This window comes from Streptopelia decaocto (assembly GCF_964273445.1).
Source record: "Streptopelia decaocto genome assembly, chromosome: 2".
NCBI lineage: Eukaryota > Metazoa > Chordata > Aves > Columbiformes > Columbidae > Streptopelia > Streptopelia decaocto.
In genome coordinates, this window is record NC_138655.1 from 55,961,774 (window position 1) to 55,975,116 (window position 13,343).

Below are 13,343 nucleotides of genomic sequence, written 5' to 3' on the forward strand. Positions count from 1 at the left end.
TAAGACTATCAGTTAATAGCAATTAATATTTAAAAATCGGTTGACTGATTTGAAACACTTAAATTTGGAGAGAAAAAGAATATTTTGACAGATTATTTGGTACATGATAAAAATGTTTACTAATCAGCAGCATGCTAATCGGCAAACTGAGGGCTTATGTTAGTGGTAAAGAATCTGCATTACATTCATAACTCATAAGGCAATTTTATTAAAATTACCCTTTAAAATAACAGCTTAGATTTTATACTGATAACCATCAAGCTCCGTTCAACTTGACTCTTCAGCTTGGTATACTCAAGTTTGAAGTGGTGTAGAGAATAATTTATTTTTTACATGTGTGCTCTCTTCATTCTATTAGCTTTTCATGTAACTTCTCTGAATCTGGCACATTTTAGAAAGGGTAGTGTAATAACTAGTGTTATGGATACCAATTAAAATTTAACACAATTTATAATGATTTGTTCAGCAAGGAGCAGAGCAAAGAGTAATTATTAGAAGCCTTTGATCACTGCTGTCCTGTAACTTAACAAGATCAGACTTTTGTACCCTGGTCCAGAAGTGAGTGTTCTAAAGGGGACAGCACTAGCCACTAAAAATGGTAATGTGGTATTTCTCTAAAGAACTTAATCCAGAAGACCGGAAAGGATCATTCTGGGTACATACATGTACCTGTAAATACAGATTGGCTGGAAAATGCTAAAATATTCAAATAATTGAACTTATGGGAGATGAGTGGTCATCAATATGATTTTTTTTTTTCTCCAGTTCTGTGGAGAACAGGAGAGGTGTATATTAGAATGATTGTTGCGTTTTTTTTCCTCCCCTCCTTTACAGGCTTTCTGATGTCCTTGCATCCTATTTAGAAGAGCAACATTCACTTCCACCGGGAACTTCTCACAGTAGTCATTCAGATCCTGAGTCTATGGGGAAATTTGCCATCAGCTTTTGTGATGACATGTGAGTGAGATAGTTAAAATCTAATTCTGTCCTAAAATGCATGTACCAGCATGTAGATTTATATGTACTGTCAGCTAATTCTGAAATACTTCAGAATTGAATTGCCCACCTTTTGATGGCAGTAACTGGAGAGCTCAGCGCTGCATTAACCCGTTTGCTTACAGTGTTTGGCAGCCAAGGCAGCTTTTGCTACTGAAACAGCTCGTCCATGTTTTCTGAGGAGGGACAGTGGCAGCTTTGTGGAAGCATCCAGTAAAATGCTACCACTTAGGCTGTACAGCCCTACATGAACAGCATTCTGCTGTTTAATTGACTAATTTGGCTTCATGTACATGACAGGAATAAGCCTTTAGAAGTGTGGGGTTTTTTTTAACTGTGGTGTTTTGTTTTGTTGTCACACTAATTAAAAATTTCCTAAGCTTGATTAATTAATTTACTTATTTGAATCCGGCTTGTATTTACTTAGTTTACATTGCATAATCTAGAATTAAGCTGATGTTTCTGGTTCACGTCATGTATTTGAATAGTAGTTTGCACTGATTTAAATCTGTTCCAAGTAAGTATCCTGTAGTTTGCATACAGAAAGGAACATCAATTTCTATTAAATTTAGCTTCCTTGTAGCCTCAGTGATTGCTGTTCTGTAAGAAATAACTAGTGTTAATGAAATAATTTAGAGAGCGTTACTAAGTGTTGGAAGTGTTAGAGGCTATTGGATATATTTTTCTGATCAAGATCAAATTTGTTCCTACTGTTGCGACAGAAACCACAATGTGCATCTTTCTCACTGATAAAAATGCACAATAGGAAGTATGTCCCTATAAAAGTAAAGAATATAATATTTAAGAGAGTCAGCTTCTCTCTTGTATTCAAATAAAAAAAAAAATACAAAGCATGAAATATTTGCATTTTAAACTTTTAGATATATAAATAAAGCTGACATTTGAAATATTAAAGCAAAAGTATGGTCCAGTTCCCTCAACGCGGAAATTTTAACATGTTACATGTTAATGTTACAGGCTCATCTGCCTGTGTGGAAATCGTATGAAATCAGAAACAAAAAATAACTTTCCCACAGAATTATAAAAGCTGTTATTTAATGGAGCTGTATGGGATTTCAGTGATTTGTGTTGTTTATGATATAGTCCCTAATTTAATGTTACAAAAGGCATGCTAATATTGTGGACTTAGGAAAGTCTTGTCTAGTGTTTAACTTGCTCTCAAATGGATCATGGAACTCGCCAGGAATAGACGAGTTTTTTCCCCTTATACTTTTCCCTCTTTTTTTGCAGAAATGAAAGAGAAAAGAACAAACTGAAAAATGTAGAGAAGCATGTGTTAAGTCAAATTTCACTATTAGTTCATACTTTGGATTGTGGAACTGAAACCCTTGTAATATTGAGATATGTTTTTTTACAAGTAACAGATTTTTACAAGTAACAGAACGGCTGACTTCCTAGAGATGAAGGCATTAAAATTGGAAAATTTATCACATCTTTATATAGAGAAGTGTTGTATACTAATGTTTATATATCTCACTGAGTTATTTTTCATTGAAATAATTCTCTTTCCAGGGAAGTTACTACACAAGTGAAAGAACCTCAGTCAACTTCTATTAGTTTGAAAGAATCCAACTCAGTAAACAGACAGCAAGATCAGAATGTCATTGAGCATTCAAATCATAATCAAGATACCTTGCTTGAGGTATTGCCACTCGAACGATTGGAAGGTATTAATATTTGAGAAAAAATGTTTACTTGGCGTAATTAGCTTATTATGCTATAGGTGTCTCCTCTTGACCCTTTCACTCTTTTATGGCATAGTGTAAATGGGTTTTGAAAAAGAATCTCTTAGATTTGAACAAACGGAAAACAGAGATAGCTTGTGGCTGACGTTGTTGTTCTTAGATTTCTCCTCAAAGTACAAAACTAGACAGAAGCTGGTCAGAATGTTTGCTATAAAATACCATAGTTAGAATGGTAGTAGGAATCTGAATTAATTTCAGGAACTTTGCTTGTGGAAAAAGTTTATGTAAGGTGTTTTCTACCTCTTCTCTTTCAGTAAGTGTAAGTCTGTGAGATTATATTTTGATGAATGTCTCTTTTCTTGCTGTATTCCAGCCTGTAATAAGTGATTTTTAACTGCAGTTATAGAAGCTGAAAACCTACTTTTGTTGTGAGATGATGCATGAAAAAGTAGTTCAGAATTCTTGCTGTGAAAACTATGTATGAGTGGAGTAGTGGAGGCAAAATAATATTCTGTGACTTATTTTAAAAAGGTGGCTATTGACATTAAACTTGTTTGGGTTTTTTGCTACTGCTGGTCCTGTGATAAAATTCTACTTTCTCCTTAAAACTCAGTAAATATACTTAGTAAATATATACTTGTAGTCATTAGCCTTTTCTAAGCTCTGTCGGAATATTTGCATAGGTTTTCACAAGGAAAGTGTTAATAGTTTAATAGAGAACATACTCAATGAGAAAGTACTATGGTTTGTAATATAAATGGGTCCTTATAAAACACACTCCTAGCAGTGAAGTGTTGACATCAGTCACTTATTCTTGTAGACCTGAGGAAGTGGTAGTAACATAGCAACAAAACTCAAGATGCTTTGGAAAACTGAGGCTGACTTGATAGTGCCTGATCATATTTAGTTAATTGGTTTTAACATTTTATTTATTCAAGGTTTAGGATTCTGTTCCAGAAATTGCCTCTTATTTCCATCTGTTATTTAAGAATTAGGAACCTTTTTTGCTATAATCTGTATGTTCATGTCTAAAATGTTCTCTGTCTTGTGGGACTTGCAATTGGATTATGGGTAGATGTAACAGCGACAAACGGAAGCTGCTTACAAGTGATCAAAAAAAAAAAAAAGAATCGGCCCAATAGGTGAAATGCAACAGTGGAACAGAACACTTGTTCCTACTTCTGCTAGTGCAACCTGTGACTCCTTTTTTTGTGCTGCCTTACAGCAACCCTTAAGGCAGTAATTGTCGTGTATAATTTTTACTGTTCTAGCCCTGATGAATCCCTGCCTTTTTAAGTACTCCCGGATACTTTTGATCATTGTTATAAGAACATGTAAACTTTGGTATTGTGATAAAGTATGTGTTTCAGGATTATGTTTATGGTGTATGCCAAGACCTTCAAGAATTCAGTCTGCTGTCTTACAGAATAGTCAGCATTTAGTAGTATACCAAGAACATAGTAGAATACTGATTATGCTACTTTCTTTTATTCCAGATCTATCATCTGGCATATGTCTTCTTCCAGACAGTAAGAATAACAAGGTGAAACCTTTTGTGCGTATAGCAAAATTAAAAGTTTTCTAGTAATAATCTTTTGCTAGACTTAATTTTGTGAGAGGAAGAGGGAGGTAATTGAACTGTGTTTGTCTTATGTCATGTATCCCTTAAATTTGTAACAGTGTCATCATGCTGGCTGTGTTATGCCTCACTTTGCCTCCTTTTTGCAGATCATTTAGCATAATTAGTACCATGGGAGCATGACTCCACCTGATCTTTCTGGATTGTGACAGTTGTTGTTTACTCTTTCCCTCTGCTGTCTTGTAGTTCTTTATCCATATAAGGACCTTACATTTTATTCCAATTGTGGTCTAGCTTAGTGAAAAGCCTTTTGAGGAACTTCTTGGAATGCTTTTGGAAATTGAAGTAGACAATATCCACCTGATTTGGCTTGCCTCTGTACTTGTTCATTCCTTTGAGGAATATTAGTGAAGATGTCTTCTTCCTGCTGCCTCTGTATTTTTTTTTTTTCTTTGTGTCTATCCCAAACCTAGCACATAGCTGCAGGTATTGACAGGCAGAGCTGTACTTCAGCTGTTTTTATATACTGTGTTAGAGAAGCTGACAGTTACAGGCACAGAGGTACAAGGCAGACAGGAATGGGAGATCTTGTGTCCCTTACTGAAAATATGCCTCGGGTTTCAGCCAGGTGCTGTCTGGTATGTGCTCCTTAGTGTGTCAGCTGGTATTTACTAAATTGATGTAGTTTTCTTCTATTTTGTTTTTCTGGGGGCCACAGTGGCCAGTGGGTTGCAGTTGAATGCTCACAGGCTATCATTTGAAAACTATAATTCAAATTCCTTTCTAATTCTTTACTTTCTGAACTTCAACTTTTTTTGCTGTCAAAGATGATCTATTTATCACAAAGAATGTGAGACTAAATCCAAACCAGACATTGCATGGTGTTGTTTTTAAAAATCAATCAGGTATATAAACAATACAGTATTTACAGTTAGCTAGATTCAGCTGAAATGTTACTTTATAAGTAATTTAGTGTGCTTATTTGAAGAAACTGTCAAAAGAGGGTTGATCTGAGTATATGATTTCTGAAGAAGCACTGTTGTAGCAGCATAGGAAACTATTGAGAACTTTCTTTGTGTTTAGAAATTGGGATTGAAAGTTAACGAAGGGGGGGGATTTTTTTCAAGTGTAAACTCTTAAATGCAGTTGTTTGGTGTTTTGTTTTTGTGGTCTTCTAAGTTTGGTGTCCCTCAGATGCTTTTTCTGTCTTTCCCCTTTATGATCCCTCTATTTTATGTGTGTATGCATTCTGGAAGCTAGCAGGCAAAGTCCATTGAAAGTAGAATGTTTGCTGGGATAAGTATGAAAAAAAAGGGAGGGGGAAGTTTTGGAATGTCATTAACCTCATTAACTTTTTTTTTTTTTAATTAACTGAATTTATACAACAACTAGTAACTCCTATAAACATTTCTGTCTGGGTACTTTTTGCAGGTTGGTCCATCTGAACCTTCTGAAAAGCTGATGGAATGTGAAATCTCAAGTGATCATCTTAGCAATAGCCTTTCAAGCTTTTTGGAAAATGAGAAACTCTCATCTCTCACAAACTCAGAAGAAGATTCCACTGGTAAGTGTGCTTATAATTCTGGGTGGTTGAGTCTAGAATTCTTACTCAATGTTATTGTTGCAGACTCAAGAAGAAAGGTATTGTTTTACTGTAGTATTTAATACAGGATTATGCTTGATCAAAAACTAGTTTTAGGGCTATTAAAAATGTTCATTGGGAAACTGGCTGTTTTAAAATTGTAATAGGAGTCAGTGGCTATGGAATTTGTCGGAGAAGATCACAACTGGAAGTTCAATCTAAAAAATTAAACTACAGCCCTTGGTTACTGTGAATCGAAAATGCAGGTAGAAATGTGGGCATTTGTTTAATAAAGTGGTAACCTTAGCTAGAATTTCAGTTTAGATTAGTGGAGATAAACTTCTGTGCTGAAGAACATGTACATGCAGTTAGAATTTTGAGTTTCAGTTCAACTCTCTTTAGATGCCATGCATTCAGGGTGATACCCAAGTTGGAAGTCTACAGGGTGTTTCAAAAAGATGGGCCCACTTTCAAAGCAGTCTATATTTCAAATTTGGTCCATCTTTCTGAAACACCCTGTAGTTTACCCACACGGATAAAATTGAGAGCTTGAGTTCTGTGTAACTAAACAAGTTTTGGAATATTTTCTTCTCTTTCAATAGATGATGATATTGATGATGAAGTGTTCTTTGATAACCAACTAGAAGCCTATTTTGAGCAGCTGATACAACCAGAAACGGCAAGAAAAGGCACCAACATACAGAAACTCTCAGAATACTGTACAGCGCTGAAGCTTTCTGAAAATGGCATACCTCAAGTAGGTTTAAAGTCAAGTTCAAAGCTCAGCATGCCAAATGGCCCTAAAAATTGTTAGTATCATGGAGGGCTGTCTGCCAGGGTGAACTAGGTTTTATTTCTTTCCTGACAAACCCAAATACTGTCCAACAGGTAGCCTGTACAGCACAGAATTCTTTTTAAATTTAAAGATAGCAAATACAGCTCTAAAACAGAAACAAAGCTGTTTGAATGAGCTTCTGAATTCTTCTGTTCCCTCTGCAGTGCTTTCCCTGGGGAAAGAAAAATAAAACAAAAAAGGAAAGAAGCTATGTAGCTGTTTTTGTATTTTTTTTCCTCCTCCTTGTAGCACAGACCTAGCAGCTGATTCATCTGCTTGTTACAGAAAGTCTTGTTGCATATGAGATAAGGTGGAATTAGGGAAGCAGCTGGCTGTCCCAAACGGCATTGGTCTGGAGCAAAGCTGAAGGGTTTGCTATTATGGTATCTCTTTTATTCAAGTCAGGTTCAGGTTTCCCACCCCTGTCGAACCCTGTTCCTCATGCTCCTCTTTGCCCTGTGCATAGCCTTCCCTTTTCTCCTGAGAAGCATATCTGCTAGAGAACCTTGTGCAGCTAATTCTATTACCTGATCCTGCAAAGAAGGAAAAAAAAACCCAAACTCTTAAGTCTGGATTTCTGTCCTGTCTCTGGGATGATGGAGACTTGTCCTCAGAGAAATCTTGTAATTAATATAGCATCAGTTGTATTTCCCGAAGGTGAACTTTACAAAAGTAAAAATTAATTTTAGAGTTGTGGATTGTTTATGGTGGTCTGAACTTAATGTACCTCTGAGGCATTCTCTTGAATCGTTTAAGGTATGAATGTTTCTTAAACATATTGTTTCCCCTCTCAGCTTCCTAGTGGTGGTTTTTAGTATCAGGGATGGTAAAATGTTTGTAGGTAAATCCTTTGGATCCTCTCAAGTCCACTAAGGGAAATAATATAATTGATAACTAAGTGGAAGCCTCTACTGATATTAGTTACTGATATGAATACATTGTCTTGTGATGGCATAATTTTAATTTTGATTACCAGCTTCTTCTGAATGCAAATATTTTTTTGACAAAAGATAAATGTCTGTAAAAAAGCTAATACCCATTAAATGCTTGCTTTACACTGTCCCCTGCAGCTCCAGCAAGCTGGTCAGCTGAACTGAAGCCAAGGCCATCTTTTCATCTCACTTGTGACTTTCTTGTAATGTGCAGGAGATGGTCTTATTTTCTGTGTAGGAATTGCTTAATTTTAATCTGATGATTCTGTGACAAAGCTACTATTAGTAGTTTAACTTGTTGCTCTTCTTAAGTAGAGTTAGTTTTAACTGTAGCTGATTCTGTTTTATTTTTTGTTTCTATAACTGGAGAAGTAACATGCTGGCAGTTCTTTTATATCATACAACTAGTTTATAAAATCTTTTTGATCACTGGTTTATTGTCTTGGATAGCAATGTCCAAGGTTTTAGTAAGTGTACATAGCATTACAGAGACTCTTTTTTTTTCCAGCAGAGTAAGTAAGTCTCTTAAATAACTGCTCAGTGTGTGAAAGGTGAGTGTGGAGCAGCAAACTGCTGGCTTGTGGTTTGCCTTTGAGCAGCAGTTAGCTCCATAACAAACAGATTGTGGGGAATTAAGTGCCTTTCCATTTTCTTGGCTTTGAAGCAATGGACGCAATTCTGACCAGAATGGGAAAGTGTGATTGATTTTAAAAAGTTAAATGAACTGTAGCTTCTGAAATTTCAGAAACTTCCCAACTGACATCAGGGTTTCCAAGCTGTGGGAAGTGATATTTTAACCCTGTAAAAGTAGTCTGCATAGGCTGCCAGTTGCTGATGTGTGGCTGTATGTGAAAAAGGGGATAGGTGGTTGTTTGAAGAGCGAGAATCACACAGTTTCGCTCTCTGACCTCAGGTCTTCTCTGTTTGTGTAAGACGTTCCTGCTTCACTGCCATCGTAGATAGGCAATGGGATAGGTACAACTGGTTCTGAGTTGGATTTGGAGTCCGCATCCAGCAGTGGGTCATTCAGAAGGGGAAGAGGAGTAGCACAGTTCCCTTGTTAAAGGGAATGAAAGGATGTAGTAGGAATAAGAAGAGGTCCTGCATCTTCTTGCTGTGTGTGCCTTTGGAGGCAGATGCATGGGTTGGCATAGCCAGGAACTATTGTCCTTGGTGGTGGTGCTGTTACAGCAGCTAGAGATGCCCCTGGCAGTGGCACCTGGGTGAACAAAGTATGATAATTTCTTTACTAGAGAATCTCTTAACACTGTGAAAACAACTGTAGTGTTACTTTTTTTTTTTTCTTTGATATACCTGTTTGAGTGTAACTGAAATCTTATTTATTTTAAAAGGAGAACTTTCAGGTTCCTGGCACTTACCAGGGTGTGACAGGAGCAGACTCTGGAAATGCTACTGATGAAGGTTCACAAAATCAAGGAATAGCTGGATGTCCTGTGCAAAGAGAAATGCTGCCCAGAGCCGCACGGCAACAGGTATGAAATTGTAATTTAAATTTTTGTTTATCATATAGAGTAAGACTGCACTAGAAGATGGCAGTGCATTTGAAAGCTTGTTAGAGGTTGAACTAATAACACAAACTTCCTTTACAAAAAATTCATAACATCATTTTGGTTTTAGATACATTTTTCAAACAAGTTAGTACCTGGAACTGTTATCACAAACAGTTAAAAACTGCACTTCTGACACTTTTTAAATGATTATTGTTTTCTAAGAATTCCGTGACTACTGGGGATGTGCTTGATTCCTGCACTACTTCTGAGCTGCGATTAGATTCACTGTACCTTCAGTGCACTGACAGCCATAAAGCTGATGTCTCAGGTGTCCTTCCAAAGCAAGAAACACAGTCCTCTGAGCGTCAGTCTGCTGCTTCTGGTGCAGAAGGACTACACACAGCCAAAGGATTTTTGGGGCCCTACACCACTCCTAAAGTTCTTCCCAGTGCAAATGCACCTCAGACAGATGCAACTGAAAGTGAAGTCGGTCTTGCTGATACTTACCTGTCTCCAACTGCAGACAGCTGCGAGAACATAAGTTTAGCTACAACAGACAAAGGTAGGTTGCTTTAGATGTAATCCATTTATACAATTGTGACCAGAATCCGTCGCATGGAAAAAGAAATAAAATTATAACCTATGTATTTTTCTTTAGTTATACAAACTGATAATAAAAATGTATGTAGCATGAATAAATTTTAACTTGTTTTTTTGTTTTAAAAAATACTGACTGATGCATATTGTACTTGACTGTTGTTTATTTGATGATGAGAAACTAGTTTAAGCTTGCAGTTGCAGCAACTTGAGCTACATTTTTTTAATTTGTTGTTTACCTCTGGCAATTGAAATCTTTAATCTAAACTTAAGAGACTTTGCCATATTCCTTTTTATTTTAATCAACAATGTAGCATTTGATGTGTCTTTCAGGTGATTTACCACACAGCATTGTCTATCAAAATGAAGAGGGCAAATGGGTGACTGATCTTGCATATTATACTTCATTTGATGAAGAACAAGATTTAAATCTGTCTGAAGATGATAAAATAAATGACGAATTCATTACTGGAGGTATGTGATCTGTTTTCTTTTTAGTTAGCTGTTATCTGTAATAGTGTTAAATTAAACTTTCCTCCCTTTTGTTTTTTTTCCATTTCAACAAATCAGTATTTGGTGTTGCAAAGCGTCCAGGCTTTAGATACTACAAATTACTTGCGAGCTGTTGTTGATATTAGCCTGTAATGATATTATCATTAGTTATAGTTGTTAGCTTCTTGCTGTGTTTCCTACTCTTCCTATGAAGAGTCTTTTGTTTCAAAAAGCATTCCAAACTGTCTCAGATATAGAATTAAATATTGCAATATCTGTCCCTCAAAATTTAGTTTAATGATGCAAAATAGTAATTACAACACTTAATAACTTATGCCTTATTTTAATAAATTTTCTCTTTGATTTGAAGCTGAAGCAGCAGCTATGATTGCAAAAGACCAGGAAGAATTTGAGAAAGCACACAGACTTGTGCAGGTAACTGATTATCTCAGTGTAAACAGAATAGTTCTCTAATTTATTTGCTATTTACATCTTCTGAAATCTCGCTGTCTGCAGGTGGAAAAAGTAGACATTGCAAATGCATCTGAATTAGCAGATGCTTCATGGAGATCTCCCAATAGCTGCATTCTGCTGAGAACATCTGATGTTGATAAAGATGCCAGTTATTTACGTTTGTCTTTGGGGGAGTTCTTTGGTCAGAGATCTGCAGCTCTTGGGTGTCTTGGTGGAGGCAGTGATGTGAAACGGGTATGTATCCTAATGTTAATATTAAAGCAAGGAAAGGACAAGAACAACAACAGCTAGCACTACTTTTGGTCTTTTTTAATATTGTAACATTTTTTTATGAGAACTACTTTTGTAAGTTAATTTGCGAAGGAAATTCTCTATGTGTGACAAGTCTGGATTGGCTTTTGTTTCCCAGTGGGCATTTCTGATGTGAAGGGCTGGCTGGCTGATCTTCATCTTCACCTTTTGGTCAGGAACTAATTATGTGTAGGATTAGAGAGAGAAAAGTATACCATATACAGGGTACACAGTGGAGGTCCAAACAAACAATCCATACAGCAGTTGAATGAAAAGCTGCTAAGACAGGCGTATTTGAACAGTGAGGGTATCTCTGAATGGCTGTTACTTGTTGATGCGCTATCTAGGCGAATGCCCAACTTCAGTAAAACTTCAGAGTTATCTAGACTCTAACCTGTGTACTTCTGTGTGCTTCTTGCATCTGTCTGATACTTGTCTCTTATCTGCTGTTGGAAGACAGCACTTCATTTGTGTTGCAGACAAAAAAAAAAAAAAGACGGGGAAGTGTGTAAAATGGGAGGAAGAAGTCAAACATGCTTACAAATATGTGTAATTTAGTCATGTCCTGGTGAATTGGTAGAGTTGGCATGTTCTGTCCTGGTGCGTTCAGAGGATGAGAGGCAGATCATGCCTCCAGGCAGAGATGATGAGAGCATATGTACTTTATTTTGTCTAACTGGTATAAATAAGTTGTTAGCTTATTTTATGTGTATATTGAATGTGTATGTATTTGGATTAGGTATTTGGGATGCTAGGAGGCATATGTTATTTCTCAGTCGTATGAGAGCCAAACACCAGCTGGGGAGGCACTATGGCTGAAACTGCTTTGTAAGCACACAGAACCTATTAATTAATGATTTTATTTACTTATGCTGTATTCTGGGATATTTTTGTTTTTATAGCCATCTTTTGGTTACTGTATTACGTCTCCGAAGAAAAGGCAACCTGTTGCTTTACTAAGGCAATCTGATTCATCAGGAGCTGACACTGGCCACGAGATTTCACAATTGTTTGAGATGTTTCCAGGTAATTAGAGAACAGAAGGGTCAGCCTTAGGCAGTGGTTATAAGAGTAGTTAAGAATTACTTGTATTAATATATAGCTATTAAAGACTATTAAGAGTATTCTGTGACAGAAAGACTCTAGTTTTCATTCAACAAATACTTCACTTTCTGTTAGCACTTCCCCTCCACCACACTCCCCTCAGAAAAACACAGAACCTAAACACTTAAAGAAGGTTCCAGTGCCAAATACTACCCTAAATTGTTTTGGATATTTCAGCATTTTCAGATACTGGATAATTACCAGAATGTCTTGTAATAATTAAAGTCTGTTCAGAGTTTTCCTGTTGAAAGAGCTGTACAAATGCATTGCCAACAAAAAATCAACCAAACAAAAAAAAACCACAGAAAATTGGTCTGTTTGCTCGTATAATTATAGAGGATAGGAAAAGGAAGGAAAACAATTTCGGTTATAGCTGAGCTGACTGTATCTACATAAAACATAGCCTACATTTTTTTCAGCTATCTTTAAAAAAAAAAAAGTAACAATCGCATGGTATCTGTTTAACTTAAATAAATAATTTAGGAGATTCCTCCAAAATTCTATATATAAAGATCACAGCATGCATTTTATATATATATATATATATATATGCCTATCAATAAGGTTTGTTTAGGAAAGGATAAGTGCATTTTAAAGCGTCTCTACTGATCTTGATAGGATTGTGGCAACATCAATCTTTGTGAACCTTCTTGTACTGAAAGTGCAATGACTTAAATACTCTTTACATTGGTGAAAAATATCAGGCTTTCATGGAGCCTGCTTCTTTGAAACAGCTTTACAGCTGTAATTTTACTCATAGTGGGACCTTGCAAATATTTTTAAAGGGTCTCTAATAATTATTTTTTTAAAATCTAGTGTTGGTGTACTTAAATTCACTATACAGTAGTCTGAATTTTTGTCAAAAATACCAGGATTTCATTGAGTTCATGACCACTATTCAATGAAGTTAGAGTATAATTATTGCTTTGAATAATAGAAAAATAAGAAGATGTGTTTATTTTGACATGAGGGTTGCTATAAATGCTAGTGAAGAGAGATATTTGGGTCACTTTTTGGCTAAAATATTCATAGTTATTGCTATGTGATTTTCATTAGTACTGGCAATAATCTTTGTGAGCACTACCAGTATGCAATTCCTGCTTAAGGAGCAGGGGATGGAGAGGAAGCTGAGGGGTCAGCAGCCTAAGGAGGGTGTTACTTGAAATACAAAGTATGTCCAAGCCCTGAATATCTACTACAAGAACAGAAGTAAATAATAGTAATAAAAAATATATTAAAAAACA

General features: G+C 36.1%; 1 protein-coding gene across 6 annotated transcripts in view; it reads left to right on the forward strand.

Moving 5' to 3' along the window:
* The window catches only part of CEP192 (centrosomal protein 192), a 67,432-nt gene that overhangs the window by 1,143 nt on the left and 52,946 nt on the right, over positions 1–13,343 (forward strand). For all 6 annotated transcript variants that reach the window (XM_082047080.1, XM_082047079.1, XM_082047081.1 and 3 more), the window contains exons 3-13: positions 835–957; positions 2,530–2,684; positions 4,199–4,245; positions 5,713–5,845; positions 6,466–6,620; positions 8,983–9,123; positions 9,364–9,703; positions 10,072–10,212; positions 10,601–10,665; positions 10,747–10,938; positions 11,898–12,021. In XM_082047080.1, the coding sequence (XP_081903206.1) occupies positions 835–957; positions 2,530–2,684; positions 4,199–4,245; positions 5,713–5,845; positions 6,466–6,620; positions 8,983–9,123; positions 9,364–9,703; positions 10,072–10,212; positions 10,601–10,665; positions 10,747–10,938; positions 11,898–12,021 (1,616 nt within the window). The remainder of the gene's footprint in view (positions 1–834; positions 958–2,529; positions 2,685–4,198; positions 4,246–5,712; positions 5,846–6,465; positions 6,621–8,982; positions 9,124–9,363; positions 9,704–10,071; positions 10,213–10,600; positions 10,666–10,746; positions 10,939–11,897; positions 12,022–13,343) is intronic.